General features: G+C 35.8%; 2 protein-coding genes and 2 pseudogenes across 2 annotated transcripts; all 4 read left to right on the top strand.

Moving 5' to 3' along the window:
- Positions 1–1,952: 1,952 nt before the first annotated feature.
- LOC145565472 (protein FAR1-RELATED SEQUENCE 5-like) lies at positions 1,953–3,964 on the top strand. Its single transcript, XM_081625462.1, has 2 exons — positions 1,953–2,245; positions 2,816–3,964. The coding sequence occupies exons 1-2, from the start codon at positions 2,195–2,197 to the stop codon at positions 3,962–3,964; spliced, it is 1,200 nt and encodes a 399-aa protein (XP_081481588.1). The 5' UTR covers positions 1,953–2,194.
- A 4,808-nt stretch (positions 3,965–8,772) lies between these two features.
- LOC145565471 (receptor-like protein EIX2) lies at positions 8,773–15,181 on the top strand (annotated as a pseudogene).
- A 2,066-nt stretch (positions 15,182–17,247) lies between these two features.
- LOC145565469 (UPF0481 protein At3g47200-like) lies at positions 17,248–18,768 on the top strand. The gene has a single exon (XM_081625461.1). It carries the CDS (start codon positions 17,248–17,250, stop codon positions 18,766–18,768), a length of 1,521 nt encoding a protein of 506 aa, XP_081481587.1.
- A 1,776-nt stretch (positions 18,769–20,544) lies between these two features.
- On the top strand, positions 20,545–21,920 carry LOC145565468 (UPF0481 protein At3g47200-like; annotated as a pseudogene).
- The last annotated feature ends 238 nt before the right edge of the window (positions 21,921–22,158 follow it).

Below are 22,158 nucleotides of genomic sequence, written 5' to 3'. Positions count from 1 at the left end.
AATTATAAGATGGTTTTCAACAAAATTTGATTTTTATAAGATGGTTTTCAACAAAATTTGATTTTTATAAGATGGTTTTCAACAAATTTTCCTTTTTTTTTTGTTTTTTGGACAAGAGGAGGATTAATTGTTGCTAATCAAGATCAGAAACTTGGAATTACTCTGTGAAGAAGGTCCTACAGGCTACAGCATTATTGATGCTTTAGCCTAATTTTCTAGGCCAAATAAACATTATCCCTTTATTGCCTTGGTAAAATTACAAACATCAACAACATAATACTAAATCGACTATAAGATTTTGAAACCTTTTAATTAAGGGAAGAATAAATAAACTATAATTTAGAAGGTTAATATATATATATATATATATATATATATATATATATATATATATGGTGGAGATTATGCAAAAAATACAATATTAACATTTAAATTACCATTATATAGTTGTACAATAGTGGGGTTCAATAGAAAAAAAAACATTTCTATTGATGGTGTTGATTTGAAATCTCATGAGTTAGTTTCTACTTCCTTCGTTTTTATTTAGTTGACGTGTTTGATTAAGGCACATATATTAAGGAGATGAGAGAGAATGAGAGAACGAAAAAGCAAGTAGGGTAGCTTGTAAATGCAAGGTAAAAAAGTTACCTTAAAAGGAAACGTGTCAACTAAAAAAAACTTCCTAAAAAGGAATACGTGTCAACTATAAAGAAACGGAGGTAGTATTATATATTTTTGTAACAATTTTATCAACTTGGGCCTGTTTTGAGCGAATACACCCCAAAGTTAGGATTATTTAATACGTGAAAGTTGGGATTATTTTTAACAAATTTTCCAATTCAAAAATAACATAGATTCGATTGAATCAAATCAAATTGACATGTTTAATTCAAATTAGCAGTACATTTTCAATTAATTAAATTAAAAACAAAAACTAATTCAATCTACTTATAACTTTGTTTTGCTCATGCTTGTTCCCGATTGTCCTATCTTTATGTTATTCGTGAATATCAACCATTTTTTATGTAGTGAAATTGGTTTTCAATTTTGATTGAGCAATTTTGTGCTTGTATGTTTGAGTGGTTAAAATAATAATCGAAAGATTTTTTGTGATTTTTGTTGAGAAGAATAAAGGATTTGATAATGTTAAAATGGTGGGTTGGGAAATTAGGGAGAAAAGGCGGGGAGAGAGAAAGTGGAGAGAGAAATGAAATTGAAAATTTGATTATTTTTTGTTTATTTTCATTTATATACTCTCATAACTTTTTATGTTATTTTGTTTTAAACATATGTTATTTCACTTAATATGTTGGAGTATCATGAGCATGATACTCCAGTAGTACCTAATACTAACTCGATGGTGGGTGGCTGGGAAAATTTTTTATATAAAAAAGTTGTCTATCTAATGTAATTATATAATTAACATTTAATAAAATTTATTATATTCTTTTTAATTAAAATAATGACTTGTTTAGTAGGTTGTAGGTTATTCAACCTATTAAGAGAAAATACCCTTCAAAAGTCAACTTATTTTAGGTTAATCGAAAGGTTGGCTTATTTTGAGCTAACCACCCAAAGATTGACTTATTCTTGACAAATTTTTCTTTGAACAATGAATATTACTACTATTACTATTACTATTATTTAAAAAAGAAAAAAAAAAGCAATACATGAGAACGAAATACCTTATCATCTTTTTTTCCTCAATTAAACAAACAAAAAAAATGTATGGATGATTTTGACTATAGGAATGAAGTGATAAAATTTGTAAGGTTTACCTCTGGAGTAGTAGCAACGAAGACTGATACAAACGACTTGCTCAAAGACTTCACTTTTTAGTTTTTATTGACTTGTCAAATGTCAATCACGTGTATTGCCATGATTTATTTTGGGGGTTGTTATTTAACGCCCACAAATTACTCAAAACGCCCGCAAAATTACAAAATAATTACGATATTACCCTTGACTCTATTTCTTACCCTCTTCAACTCTATTTCTTATCTTCCATCCCTTTCATAACTCTAACTCTCAAAACCGAGCTAAAGTAAACTCTACCACCACCGAACACCGCCACGGTTACCAGCATCAACACCACCGCCAGTACCACCAACACCCAACACCACTACCACCACTATCACCACCGCCACCACCACCACCACCACCACCAGCACCACCACTATCGCCACCCGGTTACATGTCGGAGGCGGAAAGCAGGGTGTCCACCCCGCCGGACCCACTTGGTGAGGTAAATTTTTAATTTTTCTCGCCGAAAATGTACAAAACCGCCCGAAAAAACCGGTTTGACCATGGTCAAAACGCCCAGGAAAAGCGGTTTGACCATGGTCAAACCGCCTAGGACAACCGGTTTACCGTGGTCAAAACGGGTTTTCTAGGCGGTTTGACCATGGTCAAACCGCTTTTTCTGGGCGTTTTGACCATGGTCAAACCGCTTTTCCTGGGCGTTTTGACCATGGTCAAACCGGTTTTCTAGGGCGGTTTTGTACTTTTTTTTTTTAAAAAAATCTTTGCTTTAATTACTATTATTATTATTATTATTATTATTTCTATTATTATTATTTCTATTATTATTATTATTACTATTATTATTATTATTTCTAATATTTTTATTATTATTATTTCTATTATTATTATTATTATTATTATTATTATTATTATTGTTATTATTTCTACTACTATTATTGTTATTTTTATGATAAGTAGAATTAAGTTGTGATCATTGTTGTGATTATTATGTTTTTTATTTCCATTATTATCATGGTTATTATGCTAAATTTCATGTTATTTCTTTGTTTAGGCGTCATTGCCGGATTATGGGGGTGATGGAGTTGACTACAGTGCAGTCTTTATAACGTCAACGATGTTCCCAACTTTTGAAGAGGCCTTTGAATGGGCTCAAAACATCTCTATTGGTTGCGGCTTTTTCCTTACAAAGTCTTCGTATAAGACACAACGAGATGGTCGGCCGGTCAAGTATCTGAAGTGCGATCGTGCCCATAGAAATACAGCCGAAGACAGGGATATGGAGAATGCTGTACGAAAAAACACAAAAAGAAAGGGTATCAAATGTCCTTTTCGGATCAAGATCACATGTGTGGTAGATGATCTTGGGTGGCAAATAATTCCTGTATCTGGTTTGCATGGCATGCACAACCACCCTATGATGGTTTATCGAGAGGGTCATAGACAACTGAGTGGTTTAAGTCCGGCTGCGAAGCAATTGGTTCGACAAATGAGTTCAGCATGTGCAAAACCTAGTAACATAATGGCAGCTGTGAAAGATGCGTATCCCAATGAGAACCCTAACATGAGGCACATCTATAATTTCAGAAGTCGTTTAAGGGTTGATGATAGTGAAGGGAGAGATGTCGTAAACCAGTTTTTTCACTTGGCCAACGAGCACAAGTACGTTAGTTGGGTAGCTGCTGACCCCAAAACACGTGTTGTCACCCATGCCTTTATGGCACATCCAGAGATGGCGAATATGTTGCGGACTTATCCACATGTCATAGGGATGGATTCCACATACAAGACAAACAGGTACAACATGGCGTTCTTCGAGATTGTTGGGGTCACACCGACAAACCAAAACTTTTTGATCGGGTATGCTTTAATGAAGACAGAGTCTTATGAGAGTTACAAGTGGGTGTTGGAGAAATTGAAGCTGTATATGGGTTTTGAAGTGACTCCTACTGCGATTCTAACTGATCGAGAGTTGGGACTGTTGAAGGCGGTGAAAGAGGTATTCCCAGACACAGCTCACTTGTTATGTAGATGGCATATCAACAAAGATGTGTTGGCCAAGGTATATCATTTGTGTAAGAAAGATATGGTGTTAACTGAGAAATTTAGAAATGGGAGGTGGTCAAAACTCATGAATGCAACAACTGAGGCTGAGTATGAATTTGAGTTGCGTCAAATGAGGGATACTTGGGGAAGATCATGATGTACCGTTGTGGATTATGTGGAAAAAACTTGGCTTGTACACAAGGAGAAGTTTATCTTGGTATGGACGAATCAGGTGTTGCACTTTGGCAACGTGAACACGTGTAGGGTGGAGAGCCAACATTCTTTGCTTAAACAATGGCTCGGTAGTTCCAGAGGGTCGTTGGATTCAATATTCAGTCGTGTGCACCGCGCCACAGAGGGTCTGCTTATTGGAATTCGTCATCATTTGGAGGACTCCAGACGACGAATTGGAGTGGAGTATAGGGGCATGCCGTTGCACAATCTCAGTGGCCATATGTCCTTCCACGGTCTCAAAATTCTGAAGCATGAGGTGACCAGGATGAGAGAGTTATCTGATGATGTGTACGAGCGATGTGGTTGTGCGTTGTTGATGACACACGGCCTACCATGTGCTTGTACCATATATACCTCGATTCAGGGTGGCACGGGTTTATATTTGGATCAGGTCCATCCTTTTTGGAAGACTCTCGTCATTGGGGATGGTGTAGGCATTCATACTTTTGCTGATGAGTCGGAACAGGACACTGCACAATTTAGATCCCTAGTTGATGAGGTTCTACAACGCGACCCCGGTTTTGTGCGGAGTGTGAACCGAGTGTTGTTTGCGGAGCTTCACCCTGAAGAAGGAGATTACGAAGAACCTGAGATAAACGAGACAACCAGGGGTCGACCACAAGGCTAGCAGTGGTCCTCGTCTACTAGACGGGATGCAAGTGGGTTCGAGCACATTCCGAGCAGTCGTAGTCGTGGTCGTGCTCGTGGGCGAAGTCGTGGTAGAAGCAGGGGTCGTTCTACATCCAGCTCCGGTCGTGGAATATCAAATGAATCTGTAAACATGAGGACGCCACCTGGTATAAATTGTTATTATTATTAATATTTTTGTACATTACGTAATGAATGGCGAATATGTAATTAATGCGTTGATGATGTATTTACAGGTAATCAGATGAACATCGACGAGTTTTTGTACGTCGATTGGTTTCCAAATGTCATGTTGCCGTATTTGGAAGGATGGGTAGACCCTATCGGTGATGGCAACTGCGGATTTCGTTGTGTTGCAGAATTCTTTTGGGGTAACCAGGAGGAATGGATATTGGACAGGACTGTGATTGCGAATGAGATAACCAGGCATCCTAACGTCTACTCTCACATTTACGGTGATCAATTGGAAAATGAGGTTCGTCGTATCACGTGGACTGGTGGTAGGTGCACAGGCGACCATTGGATGGCAGTGTTTCAAGACTTGTTCCCGATCGCAAATCTGTTCAACGCTGTCATTATGCTATTCGGTACAGGCATTGATGGTGTAGGTGTGTATCCATGCATCACTGTGTTACCGTGGAGTGCCCCGTCCGCTTCCACGGGCCCGAGTAGGGAGCTTGCACTACTAACGGTGGGGAACTATCACTACGTGCGGTTGCAAATGTCTCCTAATTTCCCTGTTCCCCCAATAGTCGGATTTTGGTATGACGTTCGTGAATTTAGCGTCCAAGATTGGGACCAACGATATGCAAGTAGGATAGCAACATGGCATAATATTAATAGAAATTCTACTTGTAATTAAAAACGCAATTTAAATTCCAGTATCGCAGATAAGCCGAGGATGGGAGTACGTAAAAAACCATGGCAAATAGTCAGGTGAGCATGTGGGAATCTCATCTAGTAGAGGTGGATGGACATGCAAGCCGAGACAGCAGCTCCCAGGACCGAACTTCTTCCATAAGACCTGACCCCGAAAAGTGACGCTGTACGACCGGACATTAGCAGGTCTATACGCCTCGTCAGGGACAAAACCAGGGAGTGGTATCCCCTGCACGTGACCAAGTTGCCGTAAGACCCTGTCTGGGTTATACGGCTCGACGATGTCCCGACACTGTATACAGCCCATGTAAGTGGTCCTCGGGACGTCCTGCGCAGGGGTGAGAGAGTAGGGCCGCCAGTTAACCTGCATATGCAATAACAATAAGAATGTTACGTTACATGACAACACGTTAAACAATATTACACGTTTAATAAAACAATAACCATACCTCAGCATCAGTCATCTGATCAAGTCGGGCCCGAAATGATGCGAGTCGGTGCTCATCCCTGGACTGTGCTCTAGTATCCCACATCGAGGCACGAGCCTCACCAGGCTGTACCACCAAAGCTCCCTGACATGGCCGAAAGGATGGGAAGTACTCATATATCCATGCCTGGAGAAGCGTGAGACAACCATCAATGGCCTTACACTCAACACGGGAGGCGATACCCAACTGACGATAAAGGAAAGTAAGTGCAGCTGACCCCCAAGAGTAACGGTCAAGATCGTCAGTAGACTTCTTCAACTCCAAAATGCAGGAGGGAAGAAGGCGGTTACCACTCTTGTCAACGAATAAGGTGCTACCGAAGAGTGTAACAAAGAAAGCCATGAACTGAACGTCGGGAACCCGATCCAACAACTTGCACCGCTCATAAATGGTAGTCACCGCAACAGCACCGTTTTCCCAAACTGCTCTTGGTTTCACCAACAGCTCATCCCTACTCAACCCCATCAACTCCTGAAAATCAGCCTGGAGAGACGCACTGTCGCTGACCATGTCCACCAAGTCCCCGTCAACGGGGATCCCAAGAATGTAAGCGACGTCGTGTAGCATGATGGTCATCTCACCAAAAGGGAGGTGAAAAGTGTTCGTATCCGGCTGCCACCGTTCAACGAACGCAGAGATCAGAGGCCAATCAATGTGGGAATGCATGATAGACGGCAAGTGTCGTAGTCCAGTGACACTAACGCGCTCACGTAAATCAGCACTCAACTCTGTCTCCCACTCCTGCAGCGACTTGCACCACTGAATCCTACTGTGGCACCTCAACGGCTCACGATCCTGTCCGACCCAAATACGTGACGCAATATGAGCCGCGTAGCTGGGAATAAGACTCCCATCAACTGGACCCCCCGGCATCGCCTCCTGAACAAGCCAAGTCGTATCCGCGTCTCGAGCAGCACGAGACCTACGAGTACGGCCAGTGCTCGTACTCGCACTACTAGAAGCCACAAACCTCCCTCCTTTACCTTGCATGACGAAAACCCCTGATGGCGCCTCCTCGTGCTCGCCTCCTGCGGAAGTCGAGGCATCCTCCATGTAGTCATGATCAGGATCATAATCGTACATGTCATCATCCGCCGCTCGAGAAGCTGCCCTCTCCCTCCTAACAGAAGCATCAACACCTCGAGATCGTGTATGTCGAGGACCTGATCCTTCGACATGTGTGAACTCGATGTTTAACCTCCTCATGTTTCGTGGCTGTTATTTAATTAATAAATGTAATTGGTATACGATTCAATAAATTTAATATATATAGAAATATAAATGCAATTACTTTTTTTTATCTAATTTCCTAAATATAATGCTATTAATATATAAACTAAAATTTACCAAATATATTAATTAAACTCAACGTAAAATATAAAACTATATTAGTTGATTATCTAAACATACACCTAATTATTTTAAAATTCAAATACACAAATACATTATTTTATTTCTAAACATAAATTTAATAAAGCTACACATATAAAAAAACAAACATATACAATATCATTTTTTTCCTAAACATATAATTAATAAAGCTAAACATATACGAACATATTATTTAATTTCTTATACATAAAACGTGAACTTAAATTAAACAAATATATATAATTAATATTTTTTTAAATTATACATAAAACGTGAACTTCAAATAAATATTTTTTTTTTACTAAACAAATATTAAAATTAATCTAAACAATTAATAAACAAATATATTATTAGTATAAATTTAAATTAAAAAAAAATAATAATTTAAATTCCAGTGCTCAAACCGCTCAAGATATCCGGTTTGACCATGGTCAAACCGCCCAGTGAAAACGGTTGACCGTGGCCAAACCGGATTTCCTGGGCGGTTTGACCATGGTTAAAACGCCCATGAAATCCGTTTCGACCACGGTCAAACCGCCCAGGGAATCCGGTTTGGCCATGGTCAAACCGTTTTCACTGGGCGGTTTACCGTGGTCAAACCGGATATTTTGAGCGATTTGACCATGGTTAAACCGCCTATTTTGGGCGATTCGGTCAAGCGTTAAAAAAAAACCCGAACCTGCTCCTCCGGCACGCCGTCTTCCTCCCTCGACCGTCCGACGTTCTTCGTCCTCGGCATCTTGGCGGTTCTCCGGTGGTGTTTTTGGGTGCTTGTGGTGGTGGTGGTGGTAAGGGGGTTGGGTGTTGGTGAAAGTGGTGGTGGTTTTTTGTTTTTTTGGTTTGAAGGGAGTTGAAGAGAATGGTTTAGGGTAGAGTGGTTCAAGGGTAGAGTGGTAATTTCGTTGTAATTTTGCGGGCGTTTTGAGTAATTTGCGGGTGTCAAATAGCAGTTCACTTTATGTTTTGGGACATCCAAAAAGAATACAAGACGTCACTATGGATGAAGTCACTGAAGGAGTTTGAGAGTACGTGACTTAAATAATTTTAGGTGAGCTTAATTGAGTACAATTACTTCTTTAATTAATTAGTGTTGTTATATGTTTGTAAGACCCGTACATACTTAACTAAGGCCTCCTAAGAAAATGTGACAACAATTTTTTTGGTTCATTCATTTAAAGAAAATTAATCAAATATAAAAACTAATAAAACTTAATAAATTAGAGGAATGAAAACTTGGAACACTTGGCTTCTTGTAACCATATAGTTAATCACATGAGCTTAATTTGTATACATAATTAACGTAGATTACAGATTATGATATCAACAAGTTGAAGGGGGGACAATCATGGGCTTCTTCGCTTGGTTATCTTCGCTTGTGAATTTGCGGTGTTTGGACATTAGCATCAATATCAATATCAACAAGTTGGAAGGCCCACTCCCTAATTTTTTTGTCCAACATGACTTTTCTGAGATTCCTTGACCTCTCAAATACCAATTTGAATGGCTCCATCCCACTTTGGCTTAGTAACATGAAAGACCTTGAATATCTTGACCTTAGCGGAAATAGTTTTAGTCCGCATATTTTTAGGTGCACACTCATGCACCTAGAAATAGGTGTAATAATAGCAAAATATGAACAATAGTTTTTTAAAAAGTGAACATTAGCTTTCTTCTCCTATGTTTTTCTCCTTCATTTTAAATTTTCTCTCTCCTCTGTTTTTTTAATTTCCCCTCTTTTTTACACTTTTTTGATTGAATTTGTTTCTTACAACATGAAAGTAGTTATTAAGTATGAATTTTGGTGTGAATTTCGATTTTGTGCTTAATTTCGATTGACTAAGGTTTATATAAATCTTTGAATTCACAAATTTTATTTATATGATTTTCTTAATTTCGATTGATTCAATCTTGGAATTCACAAATTTTGTTTATATAAATCTTTGAATTCACAAATTTTGTGCTTAATTTCCCCCCTTTTTTTACACTTTTTTTTTTTATTGAATTTGCTTAATTTTGTTTATATGATTTTCTTAATTCTAATGAATTGAATTTTATCTGATTTTCTGCATTTTTTTTTATCAATGAACATAATCATGCAAAATATGAACATATGCATAGGTTCCCTTAAATATGAACATTAGCTTTTCAGAAAGTGAACATACGCATAAAAAATATGAACTTATGCATTTCAAAAAGTGAACATAACAATTCAAAATATGAACGTAAGCATTGGTTTCCTTAAAGTGAATATAAGCATTTAAAAGGTGAATATATACGTAAAAAAATATGAACATAAACATTTAAGAAAGACAACATATGCATAAACAGATTTAATTAATATTTCATGAACAACACATATTTACATTATGAATATTTGAAATTATATATGAACATATAAAATATTATTATGAATATAATGTATTTAATTATGAACATAAAAATTTGAAGAAATAAAAAATAATATGATTATGAAACATATGCATTATAAGTATTAAATGTTCATTTTTTTTGCGTGTTTATTTTTTATTATTAACTGTTTATTTTTTTTCATGTTCATATTTTTTTACTAAATGTTCATTTTGTAGAGCGTAGTGTTGATTTTGGCGGATCGCAGATATGTTGTCTGGGTTGTTGATTTGGGCCGCGCATTTTGGGCCTTCCTTTGTTGCACCTATAATAGATGCATAAGTATGCACCTAAGACCTATTGGTTTTAGTCATGTTGAAGGGGGGACAATCATGGGCTTCTTGGGGAATCTATGCCATCTTAAGACACTATACTTATATAATTTTACAGAAGGAGGAGAAATTTTAAGCCTTAATCATGAAAATTTCTCTAATTGCACCCCATATGATTTGGAGTATTTGGATTTAGTCGATAATAATATGGATTCCTTGCCAAATTGGTTAGGAAAACTCAAAAACTTGGAAGTATTTGAATCTTGGTTCCAATAGATTTTATGGTCCAATTCCTCCATTTATTGGAAACTTGTCAGCAGTGGAAGAGTTAGATATGAGTGACTGTAATTTTAGGGGATCTTTTCCCTCCACTATAGGAGGATTATCATCCTTGGAAATATTAGATTTAAGCAATAATTTTTTAGATGGATCCGTTCCCACTTCTTTTGGGACATTAAAATCCTTGTTTTTTTTTTTACATCTCTCGTCGAATATGCTTCAAGATGTTTCGCCCTTGGCCAAACTCCCCAGTTTGAAGCTATTAGACTTGAGCAATAATGCTTTGAAGTTAAACCTCAACTGGAACAAGATGCCTACGTTTCAACTTGAGTTACTTCACATGCAGTCCTGTAAAATTGAAAATCAATTCCCTTAATGGTTAACGATGCAAAATGAGCTCTGGGCATTGGACCTTTCCAATAGGGGCTCTTTGGAGAAATAATTGATTGGATTCCAAATGTTAATTTGCTAGAGATAAATCTCTCCAATAATCACATTATGGAACCGATTCCAAATTTTTTTATCTTCTCAACTTGCTTTCATAGACTTGTCATATAACTTGCTTTCAGGGCCTCTGTTCAATAACTCATCCTCTAAGAATGGTATAGTGGAAGCACCATTGTGCCATTTAAGTATTTATCACAACTACATCTTCAAAGAAACCAGCTCTTTGGCACGATTCCTGATTGTTGGGGCAACTCAGAAGACTTGAGTGTTATTGACCTATCTTCGAACAAATTCTTTGGAAGTATCCCCATGACTATTGGGCTACTTTCGATTATGGAATATCTTATTCTGAACAACTCATTAGAAGGCACTCCACCTGCAACACTAAATCAACTTTCGCAGTTGGTGATTTTGGATCTTGGTGAGAATAAACTAACTGGAGAGGTTCTGAATTGGGATGCCAAAAGTCACCCTTTTTTTGCAAATATTCATCATGCGAGCGAATCATCTTGAAGGTGTTATTCCATCAAGATTGTGTTTGCTCCCGTGTAACACCCCAATAATTCTCTCTTTAAACCTGTAAGGACCCTGAACAATATTCAAGAGAATTACCGGCGTGCTACCGCCACGTGTTCAAACGTTAAGGCTATATCAGAAATTAGCAGCGGAAAAACTAATTCAGTTACAAATAAGTTTCAAAACCAATAAGCAAAACCAAATTAAGTCTTACAACTTGGAACCGTTAAGGCCCTTATTCAAAATCCAAACTAGAAGAAATAGTATAAAATGAAAATGATTTTAAATAAATTCAAAGGTAAGTAGCAAATTAAATTATACAAAGTAACCAACCCTCCACTCAAAACCCCACAACCTTGATGCGAATGCTGCATGTGTAAGAACCTGTGGCTAATCTGCTCCCCAATATTACAAGTGTAAAATTGGATCATCACAGGGTCATTGAAAGGCGAAGGCCATGACCAAAGAAAGACACACAAAAGCACGCAATCAGTAAAGCTGAGTACATATAAGCTACGAAAAAATAATAAGAAATCCCTAGCATGCTACTAACAATCAATCATCGAATACAATTTAATTATAAACTCAAACACATAACTCAACTGTTTACATTATTAAGACTCCACTAATTAATAATAGGTAAATCACTTCATTTTATTCATTGGATTAAGCAATAGAAAAGGTTGTCCACCCCATGCTCCATTTGGAACATCAATAAAAGAAAACCCCATGCCTCCTTTCGGAAACATCAATAAACATCCAACGACCACGGGCGCGACTCCGTGACCGTAGCTAGTATGAGATATCATCTAACTCCTAGTTTTGAAAACTATTTGAAATAAGAGACTCGTAGATCAGACGGCCTCGAGAAAAGTGCACGGCTAATACGCCGTGTACCCCAACCCTTGATTGTCATTACTCTAGATGTGCACCAATCCAGAGTTTTATTGCTCATCCATCTTGCACTTTACGTGATTTACAAGTTTAAACTTGGTGATGACTCATATGCAAGCAATACAATCAATCCAATATTCATTCAATCAAGTACACCAAATTTCCAATTGAATTCTTGATTAATTAGTGACAAGCAATGTTCATTATTGGTTCCTTTAACTACCTCGGTGTATCAACACCTTGAGTACATAAGGCACCCCCAAAACCTTAACCTCGTCTCATAAGACTTAAATTCTTCCTTTACTCATTCTATTTCAATAATCATGAACGAGTAATAAATAAATCATTCCACCAAATCACATACCTTTTCCTCTAAGCATATCTTGCAAAATTAATGCATAAATAATACTTACAAAGTAGAATAGTACACAACATACGGAAATCACAATGTATAACCAAACAATTAAGCCCAGTCTTCTCTATACGTGATACCAAGTTCTCGATACATCCCTAAACATGCTTCTAAAGGCAAGGTTTTGTAACTCATACGTACCTTGAATATACGAGTTGGTATGCCACTATACTAACCAGAAATCACCTTCTATAAAGTCCTCCCCTAAATAAAACAACAATAATTTAATAAATACCCAAGCAATTAAATTTACAGCATTACTAACTTACTTAAAAACCTTCAAAATCCAATTAAAGAACAATTTAAATCTTCCCTTTAGTTAAAATTAAAGGCTTATATATAGTTCTTTAAATTTTCTTCATAAAAACCTTAAAATACACTCTTATACATGAAATTACCGCAAGTTTAAAGTTTAATAAAAATCTGAAAATTATTTTAAAACCCCTAATAATCTCCCTTTTAAATGGGTGATTAAACCCTCTTTATAAAACATCAAAAGTAGTACTTAGAAACTATTTCCAGCACTTTAGATTAATTAAAAACCCTTCAAAACTTTATCAACACATCACTTTTATACTCAATTAAAAGTATCCTAGGAAATAATCACTTCCTAAAAAACAACCAACAATTAATATTACTAACGCAAGTAATTTCCAACAATATAATATGATGAAAACCTCTTAAAACTTCAATAAAAACATATATTTATGCTTAATTAACTTTAAATATAATTAATTTTATTAATCAAACTCAAGGATAAAATTTTAAGCATAAAAAAACTTCGTTAAAAATCAAAAACTGCCCGAAAATCATATTTAGAGGCTGAATTTGGCCACAGAGGGTGGTGCTTACTACCATAGGTAGTGGTTCTCTCTTAAAACGTTGTTTCCACATGGAAAACACTACTTTTTTTTATCAAAATCGGATGAGTTCAGAACCTGATCGGGATTAAAACGGGATTAATATTAACGAACGGAAATCTAAAAATTAAAACACGAATTTAAGTATTCAAAATAATCTGGAATTAAGTTAAACTAATCATTAGTTATAATCACCAAAATTTCAAAACATCATTACTATAAAAGCCCTAAATCAATTGTTCATAAAAACCCTAAAATCATGATTTTCAATAATTAAAAACCCTAGGTTATAAAATTTACAAAATCTGAAAATTATGACATTTATAAAATTTGAAATTATAAAGTTTAATCATCAAAATACAATTTGATACTAATTAAATTAATTTCAAACAATAAAATCAAAACCCATAAATCAATAATTATAATTACACAAATTAATAAAACAAAGGAGAAAGAAAATAAGACTAACCTTTTTGTGTGGGAAATTTTGGAGATTCATGGGGTATTTATAGGAGAGAATTGTAGGGTAGAATTAGGCCTGACGAAAATAATGGGCCAATTAAATAAACAAATGGGTTAGGCTTTATTTTTATGATCATGGATTGTAGGATATAGGTTCATAAAATAATTTGTGCTAAAATAATTTTTTTTTTGACCCAAATTAATAATTTGAAACTTTTAAAATTAAATTTCTGAAAAATACAAATAAATATTATAAATAAAATAAAATTTTATTTATAAAATATTGAAAAATACGGGGGATTACATCCCGAGCCTTCAATTCCTTAACCTTACAATAAACAATTTGACAGGAACCATCCCAAGTTGTTTTGGCCATTTTAAGAGTATGAAGTCACTGCATACCAGTGAGATGGCTTTAGCACCTTCACCTTACGAAATGCCTCCATCACCACCTGAGGCGCCTCCATCACCACCAGCTGAGTTGCTTATGCCACCAGAGAGTTTCCAAGGGGAGAATGCTATGGTGATCTGGAAAGGGGAAGAACTACCATACACAACGACGCTGAAGCTTGTAGTGAACTTGGATCTCTCAAGCAATGGCTTGGTGGGGTCAATACCCAAGGAACTTACAAATCTATCTAGACTCATAGGTTTGAACTTGTCAAACAATCATATTAACAGGAATTATTCCTCTCAACATTGGTGAAATGGGATTACTTGAATCACTTGACTTGTCAAACAATAATCTCTTTGGAACAATCCCATGTTCCCATCTAGCATGTCTGCCTTAACTTCGTTGAGTAGCCTGAACTTATCGAGGAACATGCTTCATGGAGAAATTCCTACAGGAAACCAGCTCCAAACTCTCAACGATCCGTCCATTTATGCACACAATGCAGGATTATGTGGAGATCCGTTGCCAAACTATGGAGGTAAACGTGGCAAATAACAACAGCCAGATGAAGAAAAGGAAGAGGTAGAAAGCACCCTCAAAAAGGTAATGTTCTGCATCGCTGTAATGCTCGGCTTTACAACTGGATTTTGAGGAGTCGTTGGAAGTTTGTTGTACAGCAGCACATGGAGGCACGCTCTTTTCCGACATGTGGAATATGTCACAGATTTCTTGTATGTTCAAGTTGTTGTAAGGATCAAGCGGCTCAAGAACTAGTTGGGAAGTTTAAAGTCTTAGTGAAAATTATGTATGGATATCTAATCATCTATCCTTTTGCATTTGTATTTTACTTGTATGTATTACTTGTTTGTTATGGAAATGAAATGTTTGTTTTTCTTAAAAAAAAATACTCGGATTATGTTCAGGGTTTTTGGAAATACAACAAATTGGAATTGAGCTTGGAGAAATTGGGTTCTGAAAATGGATTTTAGGCTTTTGGATGGCACTCAAATGCGTAATGATTTGCCTATGGATTAACAATATGCAGCCCATTGGTTTATTTCTAAATTTAAAAAAAAAAAAAAAAAAATTCCATACTTCATTCGTAGCAAATTAGATTTTATATATATATATATATATATATATATATATATATATATATATTTTAGTTTTGATACTATTCAAATTTTACTTCTTTAGCTTCTGTAATTTATTATAGTTATGTGAGATTTTAAATAACTTTGTGAAATATTATTTTTAAAACGAAATAACATCTATTATATTTTTTTGCCAAACACTATCATAATAGCAATAAAAGATGGTCAAAGTTGATAAAAAAAAGGTCAAATGTGTCAATTATTATGTAAAGGATGGAGTATAAAGCCGAAGGTAGTGGATGGTCTATTGTAAATTCATGGCAGTAATATGGTGATAATGAAAGTGGCAAACTAGCCATACCATAGAATGCTAAGATTAAAAATCCGAAATGAATTATAGTGTTGTCAAACAATGCTAGCAATTCTAGCATAGTAGCATTGTAGGAAACAGGAGTTGGCAACAATGACAGCTATTAGATAAATTCAAGAACAATTTTATGCACTTCTCATGCATGAAACTATGGTACTCGTAATATTTATGCTCTAGGACCACCACTAATTCAATTTCTTACGAATTTTTAATTTTAATGTGTAATCTCAACTCATTAAAACAAATACTAATATTACAACATGAAAAATTCATACAACTTTAATCTAAATTTGAAGATAAAATAGTACTCTATAATATCAATTTACTTTTCCCAGTCTAGTTCACGAGGGGAAATCTTTATTATTAAGCCATATGGACAATGGACAATAGTGTTATGTAATGATGTTAGGATGCAATGTTTTAATAACAGCCTAATAGAGTAATAGTTACTCCAAAATATTTGCCGTAAAAAAAAAAAAAAAAAAATACTCCAAAATATTGTTTTTTTTAAAAAAAAATTCAATCAATTAATTAATATTGTGCCAAACAAAGAGGATGAGACTTCAATAAGGACAAAGAAGGTTTCATAGTAAAACCAATTGGTAATAATAAAAGTAACTCATCTTCCTTGTAAAATGGACCATTTCTCCTCTTTTTCTAAAGTGGGACGCTCATAAGTGGGTTTATAATTGGTTTCAACGCTTGGTTACTTACTGACTTCCACATTGGTAGAATTCGGAACATGTAATTATGTTTCTTAAATTTAGCTGTTCATATTCAACCTGTTCACATGCATCAATCTGCTCATAAAACTAAATTAATTCATTTAAAAGATCTTTCTAGATTCTTACCATTAAAAAATGACTTGACCAAGAATGATGACTTCTTTAAAAATTACTTATTGAATCAAATTAACTTGCCACTCGCACTTATTACGCTGCATATAATTAAGCTTAGCTTAGTAAGTCACTGTTAGTTTAGTTCGTTTATTATAATGTTTAGATTTGGGAGTTTGCACAAATATAGATTTGTTTATGTCTAAACTAGTCAGCCTTTTGTTAAATGGGATAAGGTTTTAGTAGCTTAATTATTTAGCCTACATGTTCATATGCCAAAGTTAAGCACGCATGTTCGTATGGCAGTTTATTAAATTGTTATGAATTCCTTTACCCCACGTACCGAGAAATTTCCTCTAGTAGCAATTTCGAGAAGGTCTCATCTAAAATTAGAGTTGTCAAAACTTGAATCGGGTAAGAAAATAGAGTAACTCATACATTATTTGTGGTCTTGTGGATATGGCTTAGTATTATAAATGTTCGTGTCTACACCTTGCCACTTACTATACGAAAGAATTAATCTCTAGTATGTAATGCACATTATTTCATAGAGAAATTACCATATCAAAAATACGAAAATGTTGAGAAACAAATTTATATCCCAACATTTTAAGTATTTTTCAAGATCTTCCTTTGCTTTTGCTAGGCAAATAAGCTCAAAACCTCTGTTAGCTGAAGATCATCAGCACTATGTTGCAAGCAGCAGCGTGAACTCAAGTGACTATTTGGAGAAGAAGATGAAGGCAATGCACCAACAGCAGCAGTTATCGCGGCATAGTAATAGAACCAGCATATACCGCGTACCAGAAAAATTACGACACATTAAACCAAGAGCTTATGCGCCTCAGTTCATATCCATTGGCCCCTACCACCGTGGTTTGCCTGAGCTGCAGGCTTCAGAGAAGCTTAAGTGGCTCTCGATGAATCGCCTTGTTGGCTTAGGTGAACAAACAAGGGGTAAATTAGATAAATTGGTGGCTGATTTAGATGAAATAGAGCATAAAGCTCGACAATATTACTCGGAAGATGTTGAATTAACTCCATTAAGCCGAGATGAGTTTGTAAGTATGATGCTTCTTGATGGATGTTTCATAGTTGAGCTCTTTAAAGAGCTTAATGAAAACAAATTCGCGTCTCCAACAACACTTCTCCCCAAGAGGTGGATGTTACCTGCTGTTCGTCGAGACCTTATAACCCTCGAGAATCAACTTCCTATGATAGTCCTCAAGAAGATCTTCGACGAAACTAGGACAAAATCGATGGCGGAGACCTCGTTAGAATGGCTTGCTCTATGCTTCTTCAACCCGTTGATGTGTAGAGATGATGAATTACTACGACGAAGCTATGAATCAATTGCAAGCAATCCTAAGAGAACTACTCATCATCACTTGCTTGACCTCTTCCACTCTAGCATCACTCCAGGGGATAAAGAGAAGCGAGTCCAGGAGGAGCACATGTACCGTTCAGTGAGGGAGCTAAAAGAGGCAGGAATCAAGGTACGAGTCTTGGAGTCGACACAGCCACTAGAGCTAAAGTTCGAGAGAGGAGTGTTAAGGATGCCCAGCTTACAAATCGACAATCACACAGAAAGCTTCTTCAGGAACATCGTTGCCTACGAACAATGCCACCACGTATGCAACCCGGACATAACAACATATCTGTTCTTTCTCGACAAGCTCATTAACTCAACTAAAGATGTCGAGCTTCTACACTATGAAGGGGTGATACAACACACATTAGGGAGTAATAGACAGGTAGCTAAGCTTGTCAATAACCTTTGCATCGAAGTAGAACATGATGGTAAGGAGTCTTATTTGTATGATGTGGTCAAAGATGTTAATAAGTATTCCAATAGGTGGTCGAGTAAGGCCAAGGCTAAACTAAAACATGATTATTTCTGTAATGTGTGGGTTGGTATCTCGACGATAGCTGCTCTGCTGCTGCTCTACCTTACCTTACTGCAGACGAGCTGCGACGTGAAGCAGCACCTGCAGGAAAGCAAGGGATTGTGGATTGGACTTCACTTGTTTCTTATTGATCCTGTTGAGTGGTTTCATAACTTTGTTGGTCTGCTTCAAAATATAGAGAATGGGAAGTAGATCCTATATTTTTAGTATTGCATTTGAATTTGTTTTATTAATAATTATCTGTGTTCTTTGTTCTTCAAGCTTGAGGAAGTACTAGGAGTATGCTGCTAATAAGTAGTAAAATGGTTTAATTTGTAGCTTAGAAATGATAGATAACATGTTTTAGTAGTATACTTACTACACTACTACTTCCCCAACTCCAAAATGTATTTTTATTCTCAATGAACTTCATAAGTGATTTTGCACTCTCTCCACTTTCGTTAATTTCCATGCAAAATGAGAAACAAACACAAAAAATTTCGACAGAGGTAATAGTATATATGAATACTTGAATATTTTCTCTCTCTTGTTTTTAACAGGTTCCTCCTTTTGTTTTAATGCAACCATTTTGCTTTTTCCACTATTCGTTTAGTGGCTTTATTTAGCTTAAATTTTCCCCAATGTATATAAGCAAATTTTAACCTTCATAATTTTAGCTTAAATTAGTTATTGTGTATATTTTCATAATTTTAATTAACCTTCATAATTTATACCAATAATCATACTTGCGTATTGAAATATGTGTCTAGTCAAAGTGTTGTACTAAATAAATATAGAGGAGCCATATTTTGTATTGATGAATATTTTAGTTGAGCTATCATACTTGCTTTGTTCCAAAATGTTTTGTTCCAAAATGGATTAGTCCAAATGGTGAATCGGGTAGAACACCAAAAAAAAAAAAAAAAAAAAAATCATGCTTGCTTTGTTCCAAAATGTTTGTCGCATATGAAGTATGGTATAAATGATCAATTATCTACTAAAAATCTAAAATTGAATGAAAGATATGTACAAACATCTCCAAAAAGCTCTTTTCAAAACGCTCCCCATATATTAGTATTACTGTATAACTTATGAAATCAACTACATACTAATATTATATAACACTTGCATTATTTAGACTTTTAAATTATTCATACACTCTTCTTTAATAATATATCTTGATCAATATTCATTGTTTGACTTCTTATACTACGTATGTAATTAATTTGCCACTTGCTCTTTCTGTAATTAAGCTATAACGTTCCTTAAATAATTAAGATGTTGCGTTATCGAGATTCATGCAATTAACTAGTGGACCTAGCTAGCAATGAGAGTGATAAAAAATTGAATATATAAAAACCTTCGGATATTTTACTACTCCAGTAGATTATTTAGCGAGTCAATAGCTCAGTTTTGATAATAACGTTTGAATTTGGAAGTTTTAGATCGTATGAAGTATTAATATCTTTTAACCTTGATCCATGATTTCATTAAAGTATTAAACTACGGAAAACTTATTTTGACTTAATTCACACAAAAAAAGTTCAGATAATATTAATTTAAAATTTCAAACACAATAAATTTAGCAAAATACAAACAAAGTAAGCTCGATAAATTGAATCAAACAAACCCTTGATAAAGTCAAAGCATCACTTTAGGTCAATTTAAACTATATATGATATAGAGTACGGACTACGGAACAGTAATAATTAGCTTACACGTTCAATTCATAAGCCCAAGTCAAGAATGAGTTATTGCTAACATGTCTTATTAGGACATTTAATTATTTTAAGTCTATTTATTTCTAAAAAGTCTTCTACTCCTAAATTTGGTACTACATTTACATCAATGTCTTACATGTAGTTAGAGTTGTCAAAATTTAACCCCATTCAAGAAAAAAAGGCTTAAATTAGCTCTTATTTGCTCTGTTTCATTTCCCCTCATTTGTATAACACACAACAATATAATAACTATCAAAAGTCAAAAAGAATGCTTAGGAACAAATCTAAATCTCTACATTTACACTATTTCATAAGATTTTCCTTTGCCTATACTAGGCAATTATGCTCAAAACCTCAGTTACCTGAAGAACGTTATGTTGCAGGCAGCAGCGCGAACTTGACTGACATTCTGGAGGAGAAACTAAAGGCAATGCAGCAGCGGGAGCTGGGAGATTATTTGCTGCGCAGTTTCAGTACCAGCATCTACCGCGTCCCAGCAAAATTACGACAGATTGAGCCTAAAGCATACGAGCCTCATTTTATATCCATAGGTCCCTACCATCATGGCTCGACTAATTTGCAGGCTTCAGAGAAGCTCAAGTGGCTCTCTTTGACCCGCCTTATCGGCTTTGGTGAACGACCTCGGGATGAATTGGATAAATTGGTTACTAGTTTAGAGGCAGTAGAACATCAAGCTCGGTGTTGTTACTCGGAAGATTTTGAACTAGTAAAGAAGAGTTTGTTACAATGATGCTTCTTGATGGATGCTTCATAGTTGAGCTCTTTCAAGACCTCAGACAAAATCTTTTCAAGTCTTCGTCCCTCCTCTCCAAGCCATGGATGCTGCCTGCTGTTCGCCTCGACCTTATAGCCCTTGAGAATCAACTCCCTATGATAGTCCTCAAGAAGATCTTCGACGTAACTAGGACAAAATCAATGGAGACCTCGTTAGAAGAGCTTGCTCTCCGCTTCTTCAATCCATTTATGCCCAGAGAAGAAGAATTGCTACAACAAAGCATCGAATCAATTATTGCAATAGACAACAACCCTCAGAATGCTCAACACTTGCTTGATCTCTTCCATTCTAGTATCACACTTGGGAGCAAAGTGAAGCGAGGCACTGAGCCTCACATGTACCACTCAATGACTAAGCTAAAAGAAGCCGGGATCAATACACGAGTTCTACGTTACACCCAACCTCTAGATGTAAGGTTCGAGAAAGGAACATTAAGGATTTCAAGCTTGCAAATCGACAATCATACAGCCAGCTTCTTAAGGAACATTGTGGCTTACGAGCAATGCCACCGCAAATGCTCTCCGGACATGACAACATATCTGCTCTTTCTAGGCAAGCTCATTAAATCGACTGAAGACGTGAAGCTTCTACACGACGAAGGGGTGATACTGCACTATTTAGGCAGCAACAAACAGGTTGCTAAGCTTATCAACAATGTTTGCCTCGAATTAGTACATGATGGTGAGGATTCTTATTTGTATGATGTGGTGGAACGTCTTGATATCCATTTTGATACTTGGTTGGTTAAGGCCAAAGCTAGGCTAAAACAAAGTTACTCAGACAACTTATGGGTTGGTAACTCCTTGTCTATGTTGAAGAGTTTCAAAAAATTAATCACTATGCTTTAAGATTCATAGGCTAATTGATTGAACCAGAAGATCGATCCCAGCCTGTTTTGCCTTAGGAGAGCAATTGGATTTGTAGTACTATCTCCGATTTTTATTAGTTGCAATTTTGGAATATTTTATACCTCACAAATAATACCCCAAAGTTGTAACTAAAAAAAATCGAAGGTAGTATTATAAAATTTATGTTGTCATTGTATTTCAAGGATTATGAATTGAATTGAATCCAAATATTAAATAT

The sequence above is a fragment of the Chenopodium album genome, chromosome 10, assembly GCF_948465745.1.
Source record: "Chenopodium album chromosome 10, dcCheAlbu1.1, whole genome shotgun sequence".
Taxonomy (NCBI): domain Eukaryota; kingdom Viridiplantae; phylum Streptophyta; class Magnoliopsida; order Caryophyllales; family Amaranthaceae; genus Chenopodium; species Chenopodium album.
The sequence above is the reverse complement of the archived record's forward strand: the minus strand, read 5'-3'. Positions and strand labels throughout refer to the sequence as shown.

Excerpts from the sequence above, each read along its gene's own strand:
- LOC145565472 (XM_081625462.1), top strand. The coding sequence starts at position 2,195 with ATGTCGGAGGCGGAAAGCAGGGTGTCCACCCCGCCGGACCCACTTGGT. Across the intron at positions 2,246-2,815 it reads CGCCGGACCCACTTGGTGAG|GCGTCATTGCCGGATTATGG; the intron begins GTAAATTTTTAA and ends TTCTTTGTTTAG.
- LOC145565469 (XM_081625461.1), top strand. The coding sequence starts at position 17,248 with ATGTTGAGAAACAAATTTATATCCCAACATTTTAAGTATTTTTCAAGA.